This window comes from Rhinolophus sinicus, chromosome 13 (genome assembly GCF_057876585.1).
Source record: "Rhinolophus sinicus isolate RSI-liver-muscle chromosome 13, RSI-T2T, whole genome shotgun sequence".
Classification (NCBI taxonomy): domain Eukaryota; kingdom Metazoa; phylum Chordata; class Mammalia; order Chiroptera; family Rhinolophidae; genus Rhinolophus; species Rhinolophus sinicus.
In genome coordinates, this window is record NC_142513.1 from 13341692 (window position 1) to 13367469 (window position 25778).

Sequence of the window (25778 nt, forward strand, 5' to 3'; positions counted from 1 at the left end):
CCTGAGGGCGTGGCTTCTATGTCTGGGACACATGTGCACGAAGCCAGATTTCCCACAAGGACTGTGCTGACTCAGAGCCCCAGAAGAGGTCAGGCTCCTGCAGGGTGCAGCCCTGTCAATGTCCACAAGCCCCACCCCCAACTCAGCCAGCTCCCATCACAAAGACAATCTACCCAGGGGACACCTGGAAAATGTCATTAACATTGGGTTCTTGCATTCAAAACCTGCCACCTAGTCTGTGTGGATGTGTTTGCCCTTAAATCTGTGATAATGTCCTTCCTCATTTTGTGTTGCCCTTTCTTCTACAAAAATAGCAACTGGAGATCTCCATTGGTTATTTTTCAATATCCTTAGTGGACAAAAGAAAAAGATGGCACTGTCTAAATTTGGGGAGGAATTTTTATTGATCCTACAAACTCCAAAATCCAATGTTCCTGGTGACATCCCCAGCTACTCCTCTCCCCTCCTGCCTTGAAGGACCCTTCGCAGTCTTCACCCCAGGTATCTTCTGAGCTCCTACCATGCCATGGGCTACCCCTATCACTGCCTCTGGGTGGGCCAGACTCCCCACCCACACTTGGCCAGGCCTACTGCAGAGTATGCTGGCTGGATGCATGGATGCATGGATGGGTGGATGATGGATGGATGGATAGATGGATGGATAACGGATGGATGGATGGATGGATGGATGGATGGATGGATGGATGGGTAATTGAAAGTTCCTGGGCACCTATGATGCTCTGGCCACCAAGACCCTGCTCTCCAGGGTCCAACGCCAACCACTCCCAGAATTCCTTTTCAAGAAGGAGCTGCCAACTGCAGGCCTCCTGGACCTTCCAAAGCATCTCCATTCTATACTGTGACAAGCACCAGTCCAGACCCCTGCCTGCCCTCACCCAGGCATCATCTATCTTCACCCTGCAGTGACGGCCTGACCACCTCCACCAGCAGGCGCTCGCTGCTTACCTTCGGCTGAAACACACCTGCAATGCACCAGCGTCGTGCAAGTAGAAGGAGCCCGAGTCTCCTTCCACAGAAGCCCAGGCAGTGAGAGAACCCGCCCGCGACAGCCTCTATGCGATTCTGCTGCATAATCAGCAGAGAAAGAGAAAAAAAATGCCAGAAATAGCAAGCTTTATAAGCCTCTTGACAACTCTTGGTCCTCTATTGGCTGGAGGCCCAGCACCCCCACCCCACCCCCATCCCATTCCTGTAAGGTGAAATGGAAAAACCTGTTATTTAACCTCTTTTATCAAAATCCATCTTTTACCCCGATTTGGGCCCATGTGTTCGGAGCTCCTGATGGTGGTCTCCATGCCAGGTCTTAGGGACCAGGAGGGGAGGCCGCCTATACATACAGCCCTGCTCGGCATCACTGGTGGCTTAAGAGCCTTCCCACTCGTGCCACTGCCTTGGGAGTGGGTGTTGAACTGGAAGGGTTTCCGGAAGGTAACTTGGCAGCCCTTGTCAACGTGTGAAACTTGCGTGCCTTTTCATTCAGCAATTAGACTTTTGAGCACCCTTCCTGCAGAAATACCTGGACCTGTGTACACGGTGTATGCCTGTGGATGCGGTTTGTTACAGAGAAGAGTTAGAGGCAAGCTAAGTTGGGTGAAATGGGTTGAGACACATCTATTCTATAGACTATGATGGAATGAGGAAGGTCTTTAGCGGCTGACTTGGAAAGGGTTGGGAGAAAGTCAAGGGCACGATCCCCTTTTTATACAAACAATAACTGTGTTTGGATAGGCACGGTGCAAGGTGCCAAACTGTTCACAGTGGTTCCCCGGGGAGTAGGAGAAGGAGGTATTTTCAGTGGCTGTTTTTCTCTTTGCCTTGTTTCATTTTTTCAAAAAATTTCCACAAGTATGTATTACATTTGTAATTTAAAACACACACATAAAAGCCTCCCCTGGTTCCTTCCCACTCCTCTGAAGTCAGTCGGCCAAGGGCCAAGGTCACCCACCACAAGGCCGGGGGCTGGGTCAGGCTCGGGCCAGTGCTGGCACTGTGGACCCCCCGCAGTGTCCTTAGCTCTCACACAAGGGCAGTTAAAGTAGGGCTCCGTGGAGAAGGCAGACTTTGGAACAAGACAGAACTGGGTTCAGGGCCTAGCTCTGCCTGCTGGGATGGCTAAGTTCCCCGAGCTTCTGTTTCTTTGTCTGTAAAATGGGGAATGATAGAACCTACGAACTGCTATGTACTCTGGGCACTGTGAAACCAGTTTGAATCTTTTGGACATTTCAGAAACACCAAAGTCTATTGAGGAAGCGTCACAGAGCTGAGCGCATCCAGGACTGAGACGAGTTCTGGGGAATTGTCCCGTTACTGGGCACTTGTAACAATAGTAAACGACATGTCAGGGAGAAGGGCCTGGGAAACAGCAAATGCCATGTGATAAAGGAGGCTGATGCCTGTATGAGGGAGAAGTGGGGGGATTAGAAAAGGCTCCAGAAAAGAGGAAGTCTTCTTCCATGCCTCTGGACTTCTCTCATGCTGTTCCCTCTGCCTGGAATGCACTTTCCTAGACTTTCACACAACTGACTTCTCATCCTTTGTGTCCTGCTCAAAGATCTCCTTCCTCCTCAAAGAGAGCACTTTTGAGCTCACCCACACCTAAATTAGTTTCTTCATGGCACACTTCTCCCGCTGATGGCGTCTGGTTGTTCTGATGGTTTTTATAAAGGTGTTTATTGTCCATCTTCCTTACTACGCTATGGCTCCTGGTGGAGACCATCTGCCTTGTTCATCTTTGGGTCCCAGCTCATAGCACAGGGCCTAGCACACAGTAGGTGCTCAATGACTAGGAAGTACATACAATCCATAGATCCAAGGCCAAGATCCAAGCACAGGGAGCTTGTCTGAAGGAAAGGGAGATGCGGATTTTGTACTGTGATAGAAAGACGGATGAAAATTTCAGACATACTGAAGATTTGGAAACACACACACAAAGCTGGCAGGGTGCTAGAAGAAACCATCCATGAATACTTACATAAGTTTAAGATGGGAAAAGACTTTCCAGGCCCAAATTTGTACGGACAAGGGCATTTATTTCTTCTTATAAGTAACATTACTTATAAGAAAATGGAAATGACGATAAAACCCATTGGTGGGGATGAGTTAAATAAAGCACAGCTCTCTGTGCAATGGAATACTATGCAGCCATGAAAAGTGACCGGCATTTACTGATATAGAAAGGAGCCCATATTGCTTGTTGAATGTTAAACTTGCTAATTGGAAATGCTGATGAGTAAAAGGTATAACTGATTGCCACAGAGAAAGTGTGAAGGTAAAATTCCTTCAGTGATCATTCATTCATTCATTCCCTCAACAAGTATTTTCTCTTCTGTCTACTCCCTACTCCACGCAGGGTAGTTCCAGAAGCCAGGGCAATGTGTGAACAGGACACTGTCCCTGTCCTCAAGGATAACTCAGCTCACGCATGTAGGTGAGAAATTATGATGTAAGGGAGACAGTGCTCAGAGCTGAGGTCCCCAGGGCCATCAGCTGAGTGAGGCCTTCGTGGAAAAGGTGTCATTTGAGCCGGGAGTTGAGGGAGGGGAAGCGTTTGGGGATACAGAGAAGGGAGTCTGTGGGAGCTGAGCCTGGGAACAGAAGATTCTGGACTCGATCCTGCCACGTGTGCAGGAAGGAGGCACTCTGGGCTTGTGATCCTGTTGTCACAGGCAATGATAGAGCAGCTTCCAGACCATCACTCACTCACCCTGCGAGTGCTATCCCATGGGGCAGGCATCGCTGGGCAGGTGCACCCACCGGGCAGGCTGGGTTACCGAGGCAGCATGGCAAACCCCAGTGTGTGGGATTCTTTATTTTGCACTATTGGGGCCAAGTTACCCAGTGTGGGGTGGAGGGGGTCCCAGCTCCACGGCCCCTCTGCTCAGTGCCTTCTGAGGAGAAGCCAGGGAGGGGCCACTGTACCTTGATGGAACTCAGCACTTTTCAGTTTTCATTTTCGGATTTTGAGGCAGCTCGATGGTTACGGTTCAAACCAAAGAGAGATGACTCAGCTTCCTGTGGAAGAGGTGCAGCCTTTTGGAAAAGATATTTCTGTTTTAATGCTTCTCTCTTCTCGGCCATAGAGACAGCTCATCCAGGCTGCCTGGTTTTCTTGATGTTTAACTGTGCCCAGAGGGAAGGGCAGGGACAGCAGCCAGGCTCTGGGGGCAGACTGCCTGAGTTGGAATCGGGGCCGACTCCTTACTCGCTGAAAGGACCTGAACAAAGCGACACCCTCTCTGAGCCTGCATTTACTTAAGATTTCACTATTGCAACTCTTGGGATTTTGCATATGTATAATTCTACCTATCTTCAGATAAATGTTGTGAATAACTTACGTATCAAAACTAAGAAGGCAGGAAAAATGCCTAAAGAATAAAGTATGATTAAGAAAAGTGGGGGAGGGGGGAAGACTTCCTTGCAAGGTCTCTGCAAAGCCATTGCCTCTGCAAAGGGTCTGGTTCGGTGCCTGGCACAAAGGAGGTAGACAAAAAATATCACTGTTAATAACAACAGCCACCTGAGCTGAGGTTCTGCTGTGCCTAGGTTATCTCATTCAATCTTCACACCTGCCCAACCCAAATGCCCATTTTACAGATGAGGAAATTGAGGCTCAAAGCAATTAGTGCGTTGAGTTTCCATCTTCCCATTGTCGAGGGTCAGCGCACACACCCGAGGCCACCTTACAACTGAAGCTGCATAAGCTTTTCCTTTCTGTCTGACTCTCTCTGCACCAGCAGCCAAGTGCACCAACCAACCCCTCATGGTCTTTATCTGAAAAATGGGGACAATAGTCTGAAATTGCTGAAATATTCTAGTTAAGGCTTCCTGAAAATAATTCCACAAAGGGCTCAGAAACCTTCAACAATATCACATCACTCCTTCCTCTAGGGCAAAGAGGTGTCCATCAAAGGCTGAGTTTTTCATCCCAAGGAGAGGCACAAAGCTGTTTGGAAAACCTCTCACAAGTCTAGAGAAAACCCGAAAGCTGAGAAAATGGTATGCGCTCATGAAAAGAGAAAGATAAGGATTTTTTAAATGAGCCATCATTCAAATGGCCACGCTGCACCATGACGCTAACGAGGGTCTCTCAAACCTTTGTCTTGGAACTAACTTAAAAAAATATGGGGCTTCATTATATGAGTCTGTATATCCTCTATGTCTGGGAAAGTTTTTCATAATGAAAGGTTAAAAAGTCTGGTGCTAATAATGATGTAGGTGTTAGCAAATTACTTTTTTTCCCCATCTTGAAATATAAAATTCATCCTCGAGTGCATTAACTGAAAAACACTGTCAAAAGCATCTTCAATTAACATTGTCTTCTGCATTTTCCTCTCTCCTATCTTTTGAGTTAATTACCTCTATGTACATAAGACCAAGTAAAATGAATATGCGGTACTGAAAAAAAAAAAAAGTAAGTAAAATAAAAAGCTGGTGCAGCTGAACACAAGAGAACCCAGCACAGTCAAAACCTGTCCCAACCTCCATTCCCTGCGTCACCCTGAAGCATATGCTGACAGAGAACCTTAATAGTAACTGACTAATTTTAAACCCTGTGATTACCAGAGTTGATTTCCATGGAACCTTCCTTTCATAGCACCGAGCCCCGCTCACGGGTGGTAATTGCCAAGTTCAATTTTAGCTCTGTCATACTCAACCATCAGTGCTAACTAAGACGACTGCTTCCTCGCCAGGTAAACTGGTAATGACATTGGTTTCGCTGCTTCATTTCACAATATTGTGATGCCCCCATCAGCACCTGTAAATGCTGAGAAGCTACAAGCTTCTATTAAACAAATCTCGCCCAAGGGGAGTGACTGATCTGGCCCAAGGGAAGTGACTGCAGCCGCTTTGCACGGCTAAGGTGCCCGCCGGGATCCTCACGCCCCCTGGGACAGCGTGGTTGCTTAATCCCAGGTTCCTTCTCCCCGAAAACGAAAACACTGAGCACTATAGGGCCACACTGTACACCTGTGGGTGCACTGAACCTTGCGTCCCTTCATCCTCTGTAATCACCTCCCACCCTTCTCCTGTCGCCACAGCTCTCCCAGAATCCCAACTCATGTCTGACTGCACAAGTGGTCCCCACACATGGGCCCTAACTTGTCCTCCAACCCCACTACTCGTTTGTGGGTCTTACGCACAATGCCATGTGCCACCCTCATTTTGTCAAAGTGCCCCATTGGCCTTGCATCTGTCCTATTATTAAGCAGCTTCCACCCCCCACACACACATAACCCTCTCCCTGCCTGAGTTCTGACAGCAGAACTGTACTCTGGGCACACCCGGGTATGTTTGGGCTGACTTTGTGCTGACGTCAGCTTTTACCCTGAAACTGACAGGAACTAGCTCTGATGAGGCGGAGGGGCGAGAACTATGCCCTCTGGTGCCCACTACACACCAGGCATGCAACAGGTACTTGATACCCCGCGTATTCCCTGCGATCAGCCAGAGAGCCACGAAAGCAAGGTCTCGTCCCCCTTTTTACATTTGGAGAAACTGAAGTCTGACAATTTCCATGAAGCTGGTGAAAGAAATTTATTTTAGCTCCAAATGCCAGTTAAAGCTGTGCTTCCTGTGAGAAGCTGCCAAGCCTCTTCCCCCTGAACGAAGAGATCATGGAGTAAATCTATTTCCCTTTTTGCTTTTCTGCCCGGAAGCCCAGAGCCAGATTTGCAGGTCAATTTCAAACACTGTAGAGCCCAGGGCTAACATATCTGTTCTCATTTTCCACCTAGAATTTGTTCTACTGTTTATTTGCCTTGGCTGTAATTTTGTAATGTATTACATATACTTTTATATCTTTGTATGTGTTCTTGTAAATGAATGATCAAAAATAAACAAGCAACCACCAAAAGTGAGTCTTGGACAGGTTAGGTGGGTGTCCCAAGCTCCCACAGCCAGCCAGGGGGCTGTCTATCCCAGCACGCTCCCTGCTGACCCATCACCTTCCTCTGCTCCTCAACCAAAACGCAAACAGTTTCTGAGCCTTTGCTTCCTTCTGAGCACAACTGGTCCTGCTACAGTCACACTCGCTTCCCAACGACTCCATGAGGGGGACTAATAGGAGCACATACTCTGTCCCAGGTACGGTTTCTTGTGCTTTCATATATATATTGGGCCTCATGACAACCTTACTAGGTGGGTGCAATTATTATCCTCATTTTACAGGAGAAGAACCTGAGGCACAGAGAGGTTAAGTAACTTCCTAGACATGCACAGCTAGCAAGTGTCACAGACAGAATTGGAGGAGCTAAGACTCTGGGTCCTACTGTCTGTGCTCATTACCGCAATGCTGTCAAATGAGTCATCGTGTCCCTCATTTTCCAGATAAGGACATGAGGTTCTGAGACTCAAGGGGTTCTCCCAAGCTTGGGCTTTGACTGTCCAGTCTGTATGGCTGCAGACACAGAGGGAGAAGTCATGGGCTCCAGGAACCCCCTCCCAAATTCCAGCCAAGACAAGGCCATGTTTCTAGAAGCAAGGACACAAGGTCACTCCTGCCAGAGGTGCATAAGGAGGCTGCCAGGCAGAAATGCCAGGACTAGAAAACCTTCCCTGTCTCCAAGGCCACCCCAGATGTCCCTCCCCCCACCAGCCTGGACCCCTCTATGCTGGGGGCATTCATGGCAGGCCAGTTGCCTAATCAAAGAGCTGACAAATGCACTTTTGCCTGCCACACTGGCAGCTGAGCCCCCAATTCCACCACAGGCAGTGTGGACATGAATTCTGAAGCATGAAGACACAGGTTTGAATCCCAGCTCTGCCACTTACTAGCTGTGTGACCCTTGGGTAAGAATGAGTGTCTCCTTTAAGTGAGGTATTAATGCCACCTCCTCATTACATGTCTGTGGAGACGGCAGAGTTCCCTGGCCCCGTGCCCTGCCTCCCAGAGATTTCCTGCCATTTCTGTGTCTGCCTCAAGCAGCATCCTAGCAACTCCTTCCAGGGTATCAATCAGGAGATGACAGAGGGAGGGACGCCAGGGAGGTTTGCTCCAACTCGTCTCATTCAAGACAGGCTCACCAGGACAGGACAGAAAAACAAAATTAAGTAATGAAATTCGTGGTTGAATACACACCCAAAGAACTTTTCAGTTCTATCTCAGACAGGGAGAGAGGACTAAGGGGGTCCCCATGGGTGGTCTGCTGGTGGGAATCTGCAATAGACCCACCTCCAGGGGGATGGGCTGCCAGCCCATGTGATACACCCCAGTTGCCTTGGTTTCTGTTATTCTGGGGAGGACAGCTCCCTGGACATCCAGAGCCTGGTAACGAGGAGTGTTTGCTGCACTCTGTGCAGTCCCTGAGGTCCCCTCACTGTCCTCGGCTGCACACAGGTAAGCCACAAAGACCCTGGTTCTCAAACGGTGCTCCACTGACAAGTGGCTCAGCATCACCTGGACCTCGTTAGAAATGCAAAGTCTCTGCCTCCCACCCCAGAACTACTGAGTCAGAATCCACATTCTAACAAGACCCCATGTAATTCACACCCACATTACAGTTGAGAAGCATTGGCTGGAGGTAGGTAATACCAGCCCACCGTGGGGATCACCCAACGACCATGGTATGGACTAGATCTGACCATCTGTTGTGCCAGTCATAGAGTTAGCTTGGGTGTCACCCAACCCCAACCATTGACCATGGAGGTCAGCCAGCTAGTACGGATGTAACCACCCTGACCACCGCTGGTGTGGTCTCCACGGCCCAGCTCTGGGTGGCGGTGAGTTCCAATGTTACTGAGGTAGAAGCTCTGTGTCCTGGTTTGAGCTCCAACCCCACACACTTAGCTCCATCACCAGAATTCTGTTTTTCTTTGATGTCACAGGAACCAATCCCTGTGCTTCCATTAGTCATTTAAAGCCTTGCTTGGCCTCTGCCTCCTTCTTGAAGGACCCCACCCCCAACACCAGACAGCTAGGAAAGGTTCCCCAAGGGCATCCCTGGAGAAGATGCTAGAAAGAGGGTCTTGTGCAGGACCCTGGAGGATGTAGGGAGAGGGAGCAAGGCCACTGGTGTTTCTACCTTGGAAGAAGAAGCTCCTGGCCTACCCTGAGTCAGAAACCCCTCTTCAAGAGGCCCCACTCCAGCTTACCCCGGGGTGTGAGCCCCTCAGGGCCCCCTTCGAGGGGATGGCCATGACCTTTGCAAAACTAAATGCAATAACCAAGTCCTGCGTGCCAAGCAGACCCCAGGGCCAGCCTCGGAGTCTGCAGTAATCCAGACATATGTTTGGATAGGAGGCACCCTGCAAAGCTCGGTCAACTCTGCCGGTCGCCTGAGGAGGGAAGCGGTTCACCTTTTGCTAATCGCCCTAATTCATTTTTTATTACGAACTTTCCTGTTTTCTGTTTGCCATCTGATTGAAGATATTACCAAAGGCATTTAAACAGCATCCGACTGGACCACCATGGCAAACATAACTCTTTTGATTGAAATCTGCATTAATATACATATAATTCCCTGATCACAAAGACCTCATGGTCCACATGTTAGATCCTAAGTGAAGGCAGGTTTGGCAAGAGGTATATACACAATTGAAGGTTTTTCAAAAGATAATAAGCCGTGTCAGGAGGGGGCGATAAAATGGGCACTTTCTCGTGCTATCGGTGAATACAGATGACTCTTTTGGAATATAAGTGTGACAATCTGAATTTAGAGCCATGAAAATGCTCATTCTTTTGACCCAGGAGTTCTACTTTCACCCGCGGCCAACAGCCTGGGTCTTACCCTTGACACCCCCTCTCTGTAATACCCCACATCCAACTCATCCCCAAATCTCACCCATTCTACCTCCTAGTATCTCCCATCGTCCTCCACTTCTCTCCATCCCCACCCAACCACTCCAGTCCAAGCTGAAATGGCCAGTAGAACTTTCTGCAATGATGGGAAAGTTCTTGATCTCCCCTGCCCGACAGGGGCTATCCTAACAGCTACAGAGCCCTGGAAATATGGCTAGTGTGACTGAGGAACAAAACTGATGTGATTTGATTTTAAATTGAAATCGCCACATGTGGCGACCATATTGGATAGCACAGCCCCCAGCCATCATCAATCTTCTAAACCACAGCCATCCCCTCCCAACTGTCGTCCTGCACCCACTCTTGCCCCCACCCAAGGTTCTCCCCATAAGACAACCACAGAGAGTCTTCTGCAATACAACATACCTCAACTCTCACCACCCTTGAGACAGTCCAAGCTCCTTGACATGGCCTTCCAGACACTGTCTCCTGGGGACAGAGAGCACCCCAGCTTGCACAGGGAGCCTATGGTGTTCCAGGTGCTGGAGGGGCAAGGACAGCGGCACAGAGGAGAGCCGTGAAGCCCTCTGGGAGGGGTGGTACTTGAGCAGACATTGAGAAGACATCTACGTCTACGGCCATACCACCCTGAACGCACCCGGTCTCATCTGATCTTGGAAGCTAAGCAGGGTCGGGCCTGGTTAGTACTTGGATGGGAAAAGACATCTACATAGACGTTTCCCAGAGAGGTGGGGAACTCCGAAACCAGAGGCACAGCAGTTAGAGTCCTCCGACAGACACATCCAGGGGCAAATGGCAGAGCCCTGCCCTTGTGAAGCCGATGTTCCCGTGGTGGGGGTGGGGCATAAACCATCAACTAATTACACGTGTTGGAAGGGGAAAGAGAAAGACAGGAAACAGGCTCCGGGGGCTGGGGCTGGCGTGGGGCAGTTTGTAGGATTGAATATTAACAGAGGAAAGGGCCCAAATAAACACTGTTCTTGAGTCTGCATGGGGGATAGTAGCAGGTGATTTGGGGCAGGTGACACAGTCTTGATAATTGACAAGTTAATAAAAAGGAAGGGATGATCAAATCAGAGAGAAGTCACCAAAAAGTCCTGCTTGCTCAACAGAAACACTCCCACGAGCTAGAGAGAGATTCATTATCTCCAAAGGCCAGCTGGCTGTGCCCCCAGATGCCCCATCCAAGCAACTGAGAGTGACGCCTACCTCCTGCAAATGGCAAGGTCAACACCTCCCGTCAGAAGCAGGGAGACGATGCTGAGGTCCGCCCACGCTCGCCTCAGAGAGCCAAGCATTGGCTAAGGACTGTAAGGATGAGGATGGCGAATGCCATCCCCCTTGGCTCCCATTTCAACTTTCTTCCTTGGGCTGGGCTGGAGGTGAGGGTGGCATGTTGTTCCAATGGGAATTCACATCTATTAGCCCCAGACCCTGTGTCCCCCTCATTGATGAGAAACAGCAATGGTGACAATGTCCAAATAAGTGAGGCCCAGAGAGGGTAAGTGAATTAGTCCTGGAAACACAGCGGGGGATATGTTATGGTGGCCATCTCTGGAAAATATAACTGCCATATTGATTCATTCATTCTTTCTACAACTTTTTCTTGAGCACCTACTACCCAGCAGACCCCATGCTGCGGTGCTGGGACTCCATGGTGAAGAAAACAAACGTGACTGCAGTGGTTTGCAAGCTTACTGTCCTGAAAGTGGAACAAACACTCGAGTAATCTCACAGATATATCATGCAATGGCGAGAAAATACACTAGAGGCAAAGATAGAGACTAATGGGGTAACCACACCGATGAGAGGGTCAGAGTCTTTGAGAAAGTGAGGATAAAGCTGAGACCTGAAGGAAGAGCAGGAGCCAGCCATGTGAAGAAGGCAGGCAAGAACATTCCAGGCAAAGGGAAGAGCCCTCAGGCAAAAAAGAGGGGGAAGGGAGAGTACCTGGGAAACAACAAGAAGGCCTGGGGGGCTAGATTGGAATCAACAGGGCAAGGCTGGTTTTATTCAACCCTATGTCCCCAACACGAAGCCTCCTGCTTCAGACAGGCCGGCAAAGCAGGCAGCGGCTAGATCACACAAGAACCTACCGTGTTTCCCCGAAATAAGACCTAGCCGGACCATCAGCTCTAACGTGTCTTTTGGAGCAAAAATTAATATAGACCTGGTCTTATTTTACTATAAGACCGGGTCTTATGTAATATAAGACTGGGTATAATATGATATAATATAATATAATATAATATAATATAATATAATATAATATAATATAATATAATACAATATAATATAATATAATATAATGCCAGGTCTTATATTAATTTTTACACCAAAAGAGACATTAGAGCTGATGGTCCGGCGAGGTCTTATTTTCGGGGAAACATGGGAGGGGCCCAAAAAAGGCATCTGATATTATCTACACACCAGGGGAAGCCCCTGGAAAGTTTTAAGCAGAGGTCTGACAGGCTGGTAAGACGTTCACCAAGCTACAATGGAGAGCCATTGAGAGGTTTTGCCCAGAGAAACGACAGGATCCAATTTACACATCAAAAAAACCTGGATCGTGTCCAGGATGGCTCCTCGGTTCATCCTGATGTGCGACTTGTGGTCCCTGGATAGGAAATGCCCCCCAAAACTAAGTGTCCCCAGCTGGTATGTGGGAGGTGGCCACCTTTGAGCAAAGCAAGACAAAGCAGCAAACGACTGGACGTGTTGACAGGGCATCAGACAGATAATGTAGCTGTCGGCAGATGGAAAACCGTCCCGGAGAATGCCTCAACAGGGTCGTGGCTTGTTGTTAATGTCGGGCCATTAGGAAAACACAATTATGTGCTTCACTGATACTGTAAGACATAACCCAAGACAGCGAGCAAACATTTAGTGCTCCATCGAAAGGAGAGGTAAGATGACTAACAGAAGAGCCACGGAAGGAAATGCTTGCGTCGCACAGGTGAGTGGCCAGGCCCCTCAGGATTTTTTGTCTCCTGTCTCATTTAAAATCACAGCCTGGCTCTTAGGCATCCATAGACAGATTTGGAAAGGGAATTAAAATGAACTATCCCAGGTGCTTCAACATTCATTATTGTCTTATTTAATTTCACATACAGGTAAGCACTGTCAATCCCATTTTGTAGGTGAGGAAATTGGGGTCCAGCGATATTAAGTCGCTTTCCAAATGCCTGTGCTCCCAACTCCAGCCTCATCTCTTTAACGTCAGTTTCTTCCTCTGCCTTTGCACGTGCTGTTCCTTCTACCTGGAATGCTTTTCCTTGCCTTCTTCACAGGGCCAATTCACCTTCAAGCATGGGCCAGGTGTCCCCTCCTCTGAGAAAACCTCCCTGACTACTCCCAGCCTGGCCCAGTGGTTCCACAGCCATGTGGAATCGTTTATTTTTGTCTGTCTCTCTAATGAGCAAGGCTCATCAAGAGCAAAGACCAGGTCTTAATCACCTGTCATGCCTGGCATCTCCCACAAAGCCCTGCAGAGAGCAAACAGGCAGTGAATATTCTGTGGATGGATGGATGGATGGATGGATGGATGGATGGATGGATGGATGGATGGATGGATGGATGGATGACATAATTCTCAATACATGGCAAAGCCAGGATTTGATCTCAGGCCAATATGACTCCAAAGCATCTCTCTTGGTGGGTGCATCTTATATGGTTTATGGGTGTATCTTATATGGATCCATCAGAAAATATACACAAACATGGAATATATACACAAAACATACTGAGGGCTTCATTCATCCCCTCAAAAGAGATGCCAAAAAGCACCACTCCTCAGGTGAAATTGGATGTGAATATGGGTAAAAACTTAACCAAACTCTTTTCTCTTTTGCAAGAGAATTTCACCTTTGTTAATTTTCTACCATAACTCCCCTGGAAACCTGCTGAAGTTAGGATGTTAACTATGTTACTAGGCAACTCTGCTTATGGTAAAAACTGACCTCTGATTGGTAAGTTGCATCTGGACTGGAAGAAACTATATATGAATTATAAATATCTGATAAAGAAGCCACGCTTTAGATTTTCCTGACTGCAGTGACTCTTGAAACTGACATGCCCCTGGCAGGAACCCTTGAAGGGAAGACTATGAAACTGTGACAAGAGACATAGGTCCTTTGGGGAATAAGGCTTCTAAGCCAGGGTGGCTTCCAAACTCACCCACTGTGGGTCTCATTCCCTTGCACTGAACTAGAACCTGGGGCAGGACAGGGGAGGGGAGGGGAGGGGAAGCTTGGCAAAGTGAAGCGCTTGTGGCCACCTCCCTGGGCTACTGCAAAGACCTCTGCAAGAACTACGCCTGCAAAGGCGGAACAGACCATGTGCCCTGCGGGCAGGCAGTGGTCCTTCGAGGAGACAGGTACCAAGTGTCACCTGTGTGAGCCTTGTGAGTCTGAATGTTTGACTGAATCTGTAAGAATCCCTGTGGGAGCTACAATGAGACAAAGAGGAACCGATACAGAGAGACAAGAGACCGTTCCAACTAGGACCACTGTACCTATTCCGAATAGGAAAGCTCCTGAGACTCTATCGTTTATTAAAGACTTAAAAACCTGGGGTGGAGCCTATACTTGCTGTCCCACGGGGGGCCCGGATGACCTGAATAACACATGGCAGCAGGAATGAGGAAGGGGACGACTTACTTGATCTCCCAGAGGCCTCACCACAACGTGATGCAAGGGAGGTTATGTGAGAAAACAAGGGCATAATGAGGTGAAGTGACAGGTCCAAAGTCACACAGCTTGTAAGTGCCAGGATCTGAACCCAGGCACTTCCACTGACCTTAGAAGTCACACGTGAATCCACTATGTGGTTTTGCATTAACTTACCGATCAGGTGGACCTACAGAGCAGAGACAGCATAGGGGGCGGGATGGAGGGAGCTTTTTAAAGAATGTAGGTAGCACCCAACAGGTATTCAATAACTATCTGCAGAATAAATAGGCAACAAAAGGCTCAGGGTCCATCTTCCACGTTCTCCAGTTCAGGTCAAGTTGAAGCACAGCGCAATGGAACAACAGAATTTATGCATGAGATTGACCCTGGGTGATGCTACTGAGCTGCACTCATTTCCAACAAGTTTCTAAATCATTCCTGCAAATGAGGCCCAACTTTGAGATAAGCACATTTTAATTAGCTGCAATGTGAAGGTATTCTGTTAGCGAATGACATTTGAAGTTGAAAACCAAGGCAGCAGGCCCAGTTGAAACACCACAGCCCCTGAGAAGAGCCACTGCACCAACTCTAAAAACAAGGGCAAGCTGATCCACACTTTCATCCCTGCAGAGGGTGGGGCTCCTGGCACCTGGCACCTGGCACCCTGGAGGCTGCAGGACAGGAGTGGAGAGAACGCAGCCCAGCCCCGGCTCTGCTGACCAGCAACTCTGTCGCCTTTTGTAACTTGACTTACTTGGATCTCACCCACAAAATGGGGACACATGTGCCTAGCGTAGTTCTTATCAAGACCTCACGAGATGATATGCATGAAGGAGCCTGAGAGTTGGTAAATGCTCAGAGAATAATTGGTGCTTCTTTCTACCCTACTTTTCTCCATCAAATAGCACAAATGTTAAAAATAAACATCAGTGAGAGGGGACTTTTTGTTCAAGATGGCGACTAGAACACACCCTTTTTACCTCTGCGCTCTTCTGGACCCCCATTTTTTTTCCTTCATAGTCTAATATATTTCCGTGTCTTTTACAGAAAACAAAAACAATTTTTAAAAGAAAGAATGGTGGCGCTCAAGGTAAAGGGGGAAAATGATAGAAGAGTGAAATGAAATCGGGAGTGAGAGAATAAGCAAAAAATGTGACATGATAGCCTACGTTATGGCTACAAGAAACCTACTCATTTGCTTCTGAGCTTCCTGGGAGCTCCGAGAAGGGGAAGGGGATGGTGACGGGCAAAGCCATGGATACTTAACTCCATCCAGGTGGGGGTAGGGCAAAAAACTCTTGCTGAAGAACGTGACAGGACGCCAGCCACAAGAGAAAGCCCTCCTGCACTCTGTGGTCTCTTTCCCAGATGTGACTCCCTGAGGCATGTCCCAAGAAGCTCCTCAGATGTCAATCTGGAGTCCTCCCCATGACACAGGAAAATGTGTGACATCTCAGCACCAGAACTCTGGAGTCCTGCCCCGGAATGTGGAAGAGAATCTCCTTGCCCCTCCCCCCAATTCCATTAATTATGATTCTTCTTCACTCCGCTCAGACCTAAGAAGCAGTTATCCTGCAGCTCTCAGTCACATCAGATAAAGGAGAACCTTCCGCAAGTGATTCCAAGTTGCTCTAAATCATCAACATCATCAAAGGAGACTCCCCGATGACCTATAGGGGGCCTGAAGAAGGCAGGAATCTCTAGGACACCTGACCACGTCCCGTGTCCCAGCCAGAGCTACCTGCCCCAGGCCAGCAATACCTCCCCATCGCCCTAGGCTAAGGTGGGGAAGCCCTCCCGTATTCTAGCCGAGGGCCGTGTTCTCTAAGTGTGCTTCCCAGAACAGCAGCTTTGGCAGCGTCAACCTGTCAGCAGTGCACCTTTTCAGCCCAGCCCCAGACTTAATGGAATCAGAACTCTGGGAGTGGCGCCCAGCAATCTGTGTTTTCACTGCCCTCCAGGTGATTCAAGTTTGAGAAGCAGAGCATCCCTGGCTACTGGGGGAAATCAAACACAAGCCATTAATCTTTCCCATCAGCAGAAGACTGAGAGACAGTTGCTGACAATGGTTTGAATCCAGCAAGGGGAAGCATTCCATTCTCTGCACCTCATCTCTGGCTCCAAGGCACTGCTGTACTTAAAACCCAACTGGCTGACACTCTTTCTGATGATATCTGCTGGTGTCCCAGCTCCCCTGCAGGCAGGACTCCCCGCCATACGCTGATAGTATCCCCGAACTACCCCTCCGAGCCACTTTGGAATGGCTGTTCCCTCCACTTAGAATACTCTCCCACCACTCTGTAGCTGCCTGGCTTTCCTATAAGACTCGACCGTGTGAAGCCTTCCAACACCCCTGGCAGTTCCCCAGACAATTATACATTTAATTATGACTCTGCATTTTTAGCCAATATATTACAGATCCACACAGCCTTTCATCAACTAAAGGTGAGTTTCCAGTTGAGTCGCTGAGCCTTCCGGACAGGGCTAAAGCCCCTAGCACACAGTAGGCACACCACAAAACCTGTTGAACAGCTGAGAAACCCAACAGTAAACAGGTGATCACATATTGATAAACCACAACCTTGCCGTTTACTCTAGCAGACACCAGAAATCACAAATGTATAGCAGCAAGTTTATGCTTCAGGGTAATTGATCAGAATTTATTATCCTATGTTATACAACATGTTTTCACTAAGACATAAAATTACAACTTACCACCACTCATTAAGTTAATAATTACTTACCATATGTTTTTACTGCTGCTCCCAAACCATGGTGAAAACTCACTGTGTAAGCGTTTGGTCCGTGTAAATAAGACAACTGTCAACTGTGGGGATGCAGGATTTACTGATGGGGAGACAGAACTAAAATACTGGACAGAAAGCAGGAGCCCTAATGCCCTGCCACTCACATCACCACCATCGTCTAATATGCCTGCACTACACTTTCTAGACTGGTGGTTCTCAAACAGGGGTGACTTTTGCTCCCAGGGGACACTTGGCAAAGTCTGGAGACATGCTTGGTTGTGATGACCAAGAGAGGGGGTGCTACTGGCATCTGATAGGTAAAGGCCAAGGGTGCTGCAAAACCTCCTATAATGCCTGAGACAGCCAGCCCCCACAACAAGCAATTGTCAAGTCTAAAAATATCAATATGCCGAGGGTAGGAAACACTGTTCTAGATGAAAAGGAACTTCCATAGCTGTTACTTTAATCTGAGCTTCCCAGCAACAATACGAGGAAGGCATCGCTGTCCCCTTGTACGGATGAGAAAATGGAGACGTGGAGAGATTAAATGAGGTGCGCAAGGTCGCCAGCCTAGGCCAGTGAATGGGGCCGCTTCGGCGTGAAGCAGGCTTTTCTGCCTGCTAAACCTGCCACCCCTCCCACACAGATTCAAAAAGGAAACAGAAAAATGCAGAGGAAATGAGCAGCTACCTGTCCATTCATAATGCTAAACACTCCAACAGGAGTCCTCCTCAAACCAGAGGCCCAGGAAATCCCACCCAGAGACCAAGCAAGGCGTGGAAATGCCTGACTGTGGGAAGGCACCGCCCCTCCCCGCCCTGCGGGAATGGCCAATCCTCCAGCAGCCCCAGCTGAAACTGGGTTCCCCTTGCATTTTCACTTATAATTGTGCTGCTCTTAGTGAATAGAAATGGAACGCATTTCCTACTGGGGCTGAGTGCTGTGTATGCCTGATCTCCAACCCCCCTGGCAGGCAACCCACGGGGGTTTTGCCCATTGTGCAGACGAGGAGACGGGAGCACAGGGAGATTCATAAGGTGCCTGTGCTGACGATGGTAAGGCAGCTTTCAAACCCAGGTCTGCCGGGTTCCAGAATCTATGCTCCCTCCAGATCCTAGCGCTGTCTAGGAAATCACAGAAACAAAACAGACGGCCGTAGGGAATCACACAAAGCTGGCAGTCACCATGTAGGGGAATCCTTGGGACGAGGGCCTGGTCCTGCATGCAGACTCAGAGCCACTCTTCCTGGCTTATTGGCTGCTCCCCATGCTGGGCTCTGTCCCCTGGGTCTTCTCTGTCAGGCAAGGCCCTCTAGGAATGACATGTCAGCCAAAAGACGCTTGGCCCCTGCCTTGCCGTGGATTCGATGTACTCACCACAGTCTTCAGATTATAAGAGCCAAACAGATGCTAAGTTCCTCAAGCCACAGGGGACAACAGGCCATTCATTCATTCATTCATTCATTCATTCATTCATTCATTCATTCTATATTTATTGAGCGCCTTTGTGTCAGGCCAGCTCTGGGAATATAAAAGTAAAGGTAGACACAGTGGTTCCTGCCCTCTGAAGCACTGAAGGCCCATCTCCTCAAAAAGTATCATCTTCATCCTTGCCAGGTTCACCACACTGTACAGTTATAAAGGACATGCCCAGCCTTTATTTTGTTACATGTCCTCACCACAACTCCCCATCTCACTAGACTGAAGGTCACTGATTGGCTTTCCCTTTGCACAGAGGGAAACAGAGGCCCAAGAAGACAACTGGCATGCTCAAGGTTACTCAGCAGACTGCAGGCAGCAGTGCCAGGCTGACATCGGTAAGGTGCCAAAGTGTGGTCCTAGAGGACCCTTTGGGAAAGGTCAGGGAAGGGGCTATGGGGCACATTTTGAGACGGAAAGTAAAGAAGAGCTTCCTAACAGAGATGCCCCAGATGCTTCCTTCCAGAGCGCCCCAGGACCTGCCATCTCAGCTCAGAGCTCACCCAGCCCAGGCTTCCTTCCACAGGAGCCACCCACAGCCACCTGTGCCCCTGCAGAAAGAAGCTGTGGGGACCTCACCCAGCAGGGCTGCTGAGCAGACCTCACATATCCCAAGTCCCAATGAGATGGGAACAGCAGCTCCCACACCATGGATTTTCATCAAAAGGAGACTCCAACCATTCATAACCAAGCTTGTCTAGACCCCATCCAGGTACAACATGCTGTGCCCAGAGCTGTGTGGGTGGAGAGTTGAGTCATTCACCCACCAGCGCATATTTCCTGAGTAATTATGGGTCAGGCACTGTGCCAGGTAGTGGGCATGGTTCCTGCCTGCTGGGAGCCCACAAAAAACTATACACAAAAACCAATACACAAACCACTGCTACACACAGTGTGGTTGCTGGACCACCAGCAGCATGACTCTGGAGCTCATTAGACATGCAAGTTCTCAGGGCCCCTGAATCCGAATCTCTGGGGGTGGAGCCCAGGAAGCTGTTTTTAAAATCTTACCGGATAATTCTGAATGTGTACAGAAATTCAAGAACCACTGTTCTAGACCACAAGGCCTTCCCCCAACCTCCATACTTAACATTGCAAACCAGAGCCTGGCCTTGGCACTCCTAACCCTCTTCCCTGCTGCGCTTTCTCCATAGTTGTACTGTCTTCAGTCATCATACCATTTATTTTACCCACACATTTATGACTGCCCCTACCAATATATAAGATCCAGAGGGCCGCAATTTGAGTCACTCTTGTTCATTGCCTAGCACAGCACCTAGTACAAAGAGGTGCTCAATAACTGTTTGTTGATTGAATGATGGATGGCAGAATATGCCGCATCCCATGCAGTACCAATTTTGGGGTAGTCTGGAGGAAGAAAGAAGGTGGTTGGCCGTGGAGCACTGCATGGAGAAAGCGGTACCCAGGTTGGCTTTGAAGGATGTTTGGACCAGAGATGAAGGATGCTTGGAACACAGAGATGCTAAGCCTCTTACCAGAATAGGTTCCAGGGGGTTGACACCATCATTGTGTAGTTAGTAGCTGGAATGTGCCAAGAGCTGTCCTAGCCTACATCCCCTCTGTTAACCCTCCTGAACCTCCGAGGTAGGCAATGTTGTCCTCAAGAGGACGTCGAGACTCAGAGATATTAAATAATTTGCCCCACCCACAAAAAGTCTTGTACAAGAATGTTCATAGCAGCTTTATTTACAATACCCCGTCTGGAAACAAACTAAATGTCCATCAGCAGGTGAACGGATAAACCAATTATGCCATATCATACAATGTAATATTATTTAGCAATAAAAAGGAACAAACCATGGATATACACAACACAATGAATCTTTAAAAAGACACTGCTGAGCAAAAAGAAGCCAGGCACAAAAAATATATATACTGAATATGAAATTCTGTAACTTAAATATACTTAGTACACTTAAACTGAACTTAAACAAAGCACTGATAATAGAAATCAGATAAACAGCTTCCTCTAGAGGTGGGGGAAGGGGTGTTGACTGGAAAGGAGTATGAGGGGACTTTCTAGGGTGAGGGAAATGTTCTATATTTGGATTGGGATGGTGGTTACCATCAAAACTCATGGAACTATACACTTAAAATTTGCATTGTATTGTATGTAAATCATATTCCAATAACAAATAAGCTTAGAAATCATTTGCCCTAGGTCACAAAGCCACAAATGGAGATGTGAACCCAGGTTTGCCCCAACCAATGGCTGCTTTCCACCAGTCTGCTGTAGAGGAGCGGGAAGCCCCAGGCAATCACCCCGCCTGGTAAAGTGCCCTGTCAAACTCTGAATGTAGGGTATTCACAGTTACCTTAGGAAGGATGTCACAGCCCCCCAACCCCTAAACCATGACACAGATTTGTGGGGAGGCAAGATGAGTATCAAGCTGAGAATTAAGGAACTTGGGTTGGCCTTGCTCTGTGTTTGCTTTGTAATCTCTGAGTACACTACTCCATGACTCAGTTTCCCCTTCTGTGATGCAAGGAAGAAGGAGGGGATCAATGGTTCCCAGCATGGGGCTACAGATTCGGGGGTGGGGGTGGGGGGAGTAGCGGCCACAGGACCACAAGCATCAGGCACTATTCGTCCATGAAGTAAGTAATATGCCTGCCTCACACCTGGTAAGCTATTTTTCAAATGCATGCTGATATTATTGTGATTAGGAAAATACATACCTATTTCAAAGCAAAAATGAAACCATAACAGCTTTTTTGCTGTTGTGTATTTTCTCAAACAAAAGATGCCAAAAGAACAGCCACTGCTCATGACTTTGGTTTAAAGAGGCTGGAATCTCTGTGTAGCGGATCACTAAGGGGACAGTCACCAAGGGAACGGTCGCCAAGGGCCCTTCCAGGTCAACAGTGCAGTGGTTGTCTGACATCACGGGCAAATGCTAACCCTTGTGTTTCTCAGGCCTGGGTCCCTGTGGGGAAAAGCCTCTTGTCTGGATTCCAAAGACCCAGCCCCCAATGTGCAGGCTGTGTCCTGGTTCTATAGCCCAGTCGAAAGGCCCCAAGTGTGGTCACTGCTGTACCTTCGGCCTCAGTTTCCCCTCCAGTTCTGATAATGACCAGCTGTAAGGATGGAGTCTGGGCATTTCTCTTTCCAGTCCCTCACCATTAGCTCCTGGTCAAAATATACCCCACCACCACCACCACCACTGAAGTCCACTGTCCACTTGGGATCTGCTACCAACAGGCCTCTTACCCACCCTTAGCTGAGCCGAGGGACTTCCCCTGCCTCACCCTGCCACAAGCCGGAAGGATTGAGAAACCTGCCTTATATCCAAGTGCAAGGTCAGACCTTTTTTCACCTATACTCGTGGCCCAGCTGGCCACCCTCCTCCTTGATACACCGTCAGCTCTGGACCAGGCAGGGGTCCTAAGCCACAGACAGCAACCAGAATCACCAGCTTCTCATTCCCTGTGCCGTTCCCTCCCCTCCCGGGGTTTCACACTGATTCTCGGTGCTGAGTCAGAGCTTTACAGAGCATCAGAATAAAGCAGGGGCCTCAGCTGAGTGCCACCTCCCAAAGGCCCCCATATGCCCCCACTCTGGCAGGGTTTACAGAAACACCACCCCCAAAAGGAGCACTCCCCCAGCTAGGGGCACCCACCCACCCAGACTTTGAGGCACAAATCCCCCATTCCCAGGCATGCCCCCAAACAAGAGGCTTGAGATGGAGCCTTTCCAACTTCATATTTTAGAAAATAACAAAGCCAAGGGCAGAAGACAGCCCAGCTGCCCCCACACCCAACGCCTTCTCCTCCCTGAAGACTCCACTAGCTACTTTTAATCAATTTTTCCCTCCATGAGACTGGAAGCAGCCCGAGAACCAGCCTTGGCTAGAAGACACCATCTCCTTCTTCAGCTTCTAACTTTGCGGGTCACCAGACAAAAGACAATCACCCCCATCCTCCGGAAACCTCACTTGTCACCCACCACGGTCCCCACACCGCCCCCAGGCCCTGATGCCCCCGGATCCCACGTCCCATCTGGGGCGAACTGCAGAGGGCTAAGCCCAGCGACTCCAGAAGCCGCTCCCCAGGGCCTGAGAACGCACTCAGAGGCCCAGCCCGAGAGGTCTCGCGCACGCGGGGACGCCCCTTCCCGCAGCATCCCCATCTCGAGGGTTTCGGTGAAAAACCAGTGGGATGGGGTGGGATTGAGACCCTGGGGGAAGATCACCGATCCAACCACCCGACACGCACTCACCAGGCAGCGCCACCGAGCCCGCGCGTATGCGCCAGGGCCCGGGGGAAACCCACGCGCGCCGTTCAATCCGGGCTCCGAGTGACGAAAAGCCGCACTCGGCTCCAGCCGGCCGGGACCCACGCACCGACCCGCGGACGCACGGACCGTCTGGCTCCTAACTAAGTTTGAAAGTTCCCTGCTGGGCGAAGGGAAAGACGCGGACCGCGCAGGTGCTCCTAACGGTCCCAGACTGGGCTCGGCGTGGGGAGTGGAGGTGGCACGCCTCCTGTCCTGCGATCCAGGCACGCGAGCTTCCATCGCGCCCCGCGCACAGCAGCGGTGACCTGGCTGTGGGTGGGGGGCCGCGAGCTGGGAAAAGGGAGGGCGGTGTCCCTCACTACAGCCCCAGCTTGAAGGGATGCCCGCTCACCGTTACCCGGAGGGGACAGGCCTCGACTGGCCATTACCAACACGGAATCCAAGGTCCCGCCGGTCAGTGATAGCCAATTAGTAAACGGCCCAATTAGTGCGCGGCAACGCCTAAGAAGTTAAACCTGGACCCGCGAGGTGGATGACCGAGGTGGGGGAGGGGCGGTGCGGGGGCTGTGGCTGCCCCTTGGCGACCGCGTATGACTGTGACCGTCAGGGCGATTAACATGTGTGAGGTTCACCGTCCAGGGGGCGACTGTGTGTGACAATGTGCGCTTGTGTGGGTCATTGTGAGTACAAGCGTGTGACTACCAGAGTGACTTCTTTGTGTGACTGTCCCCAGTTGTGACTGAATGTGACAGCGGATGGGGGCATGTAATAAGGTGTGTGGCATAGTAGTGTGTGAATGGGTGACTTGTATGTGGCGGTGTGACAATATACGTGGGCGAGTGACTGCGTGTCATTGTTATGAATGACTGTCAGGGTGACTTGTGTGGGACGGTAAGACAGTTGAAGGTACATGGCTGTCTGTGTGTGGCAGTGGGTCACTGTGTGTCAGCTTGTGAATGAATGTGAGGCTGTCAGGGGGACGTAGGTGAGTGAGTGTCATTGTGTCATCGTGTGAGTGACTGTCAGAGACTTCTGCCTGTGATCAGAACAACTCGGGGCGTGAGTGGAACCGCAAGGGTATCCGTGTGAGTGGCATGTGCCCGTCGGCGGGACTGAGGTGCGCGTGTCGCAGTGCGTGGGCACCGCCGGCATCTCCCCCTGTGTGTCCCGGAAAGTGCCGGCGTCCCGAGCTGCCAGGTGACTCCTGCCGGTTCTCCAGCCCGGGACACTCTGGCCACCGCGCGGGATCCGAAGGCGCGGGCCGGCCCCGCCCGCGTGGGCCCCCACCCCGGCCCCCGCCTACCTTGCCGCAATGGTAATAGTCCAGGTGCGCCAGGCCGGCGGGCTCGGCCCCGGGCCGCGCGCCTACCGCGGGCGCCGAGGGGTACAGGCGGACGTCCATGGCGGGCGCGGCGGCGGCGGCGGCTCCCGCGGGCAGTGCCTGGGCGGGCGGCGGGTGGGAGTCAGTGTGAGAGCGGGTTTGCGAGCGCGGGGGGCGGGCTGGGGGCGGCGCCCGGCCTGGCGCCCCGCCCCAGCCCCCGCCCCGCCCCCGCGAGCTATTGTTCCGGCCTCCAGCGCCGCTGTGGGCCCCCGGCTGGGGCCGGGAGGTGGGGGGGCGAGGTCCCCTTTACGGGCTTGGCGGCCGCTGGATCCTGGGCCTGGCCTTCCGCCCCTGGGGGTCCGGGAGGGTTGCGCGCTTGTCCAGACGACACTTTCCCGTCCCGCCTTTCGCTACCAAGGGTGAGAGGAGGGAGAAGCCGGTATGACACCCCTCCCAGAAGTGGGACACTCCCCGCCCTAAATATTTAGGGCGATAATGAGCCCTGCTTGGCTGGGGTGGGGGGTGGGGGGCGGAAGGTAGTGACAGGAACACTTTCGGAGATGGGTGCTGTCTTACGAGGGGGAGCGGGGGAGGGGTGGCACGATCCACCGCCTGAGGCTGATCTTAGGATGCCCTCTCTCTTTGTCCCACTGATCTGAGTGATGCAGAGAAGCCCTGGGGGATTAAACTCTCCTTTACATAAGAGGAAACTGAGGCAAGGACTTACAGGGTCAGTTATGGAGCTCCAGGTGAGTAGGCTCCGCTGCCTCCAGAGTATCCAAGACTGAAATCACTGGGAGAAGGCAGAAGGACGCCGCCCCCTTTAATGATAGGGAGAGAGAGGGCCTTAGGAATGGCCTAGAAACTGAAGTTCTAAGGGTTCAGAATCTGCCCTGCCTTATGGTCTCCTCTACCAAAATGGGATGACTCACTCCTATGGTGGGGTGGAGAGGTGACTAAAACAGGCGCTGCTCGCGCACACAGACACACACACACACACACACACACACACACACACACACACCCCGGGACTCCTCACATCACCTGCTGGCAGCTGGCCTTTAGCTCCTCCCCTTTGCAAGAATGGTCTAAACTAGCAGTGTCTACTCCTTCACCTCCCTATGACTGTTCCACCACTGCCCTCTGGTTCCTGGCTCTCTCACACCCAGGAGGCCTGGCTGGGAAGGACCAGGATGCCAGGAAACAGAAGTGGGTCAGAATGGGACATGGGATGCTATTTAGAGATGAGGGAGTGAGCCTCTTTCCCCCTCAGGAGCCAACTTGGAACTTAGCTCCCAGCTGCTGATTGGGCTTTGCTCCTCCTGACCTAGAGCTAGGACCACTGGTTTTGTGAGATGAACTTAAAGGGGGGCTACAGAGCAGACCTGACAGGCTCAGGGGGCTATATGGCCAGCCTGATAAGCTCAGTGACCAAAAGTAACCACACAGGATGGTCTGATCATAGATTCCTAACTGATCAGGTCATGGTAGATAGTCACATCCCAGACCCATATCTTCCTTAGCAA

The 25778-nt window shown here is 50.3% G+C and overlaps 1 protein-coding gene across 7 annotated transcripts in view; it reads right to left on the reverse strand.

The window, feature by feature from the left end:
• The window catches only part of TOX2 (TOX high mobility group box family member 2), a 124533-nt gene extending 100122 nt beyond the window's left edge, over positions 1-24411 (reverse strand). For 2 of the 7 annotated variants that reach the window (XM_019748740.3, XM_074317665.2), the window contains exon 1: positions 24235-24410. In XM_019748740.3, coding sequence (XP_019604299.2) covers positions 24235-24333 — 99 coding nt within the window. In that variant the 5' untranslated portion in view covers positions 24334-24410. Of the gene's footprint in view, positions 1-966; positions 1093-22913; positions 23318-24234 lie in introns of those variants that run through there. The other 5 variants (XM_074317666.2, XM_088789119.1, XM_019748764.3 and 2 more) reach the window with 4 other exon arrangements.
• Positions 24412-25778: the final 1367 nt, after the last annotated feature.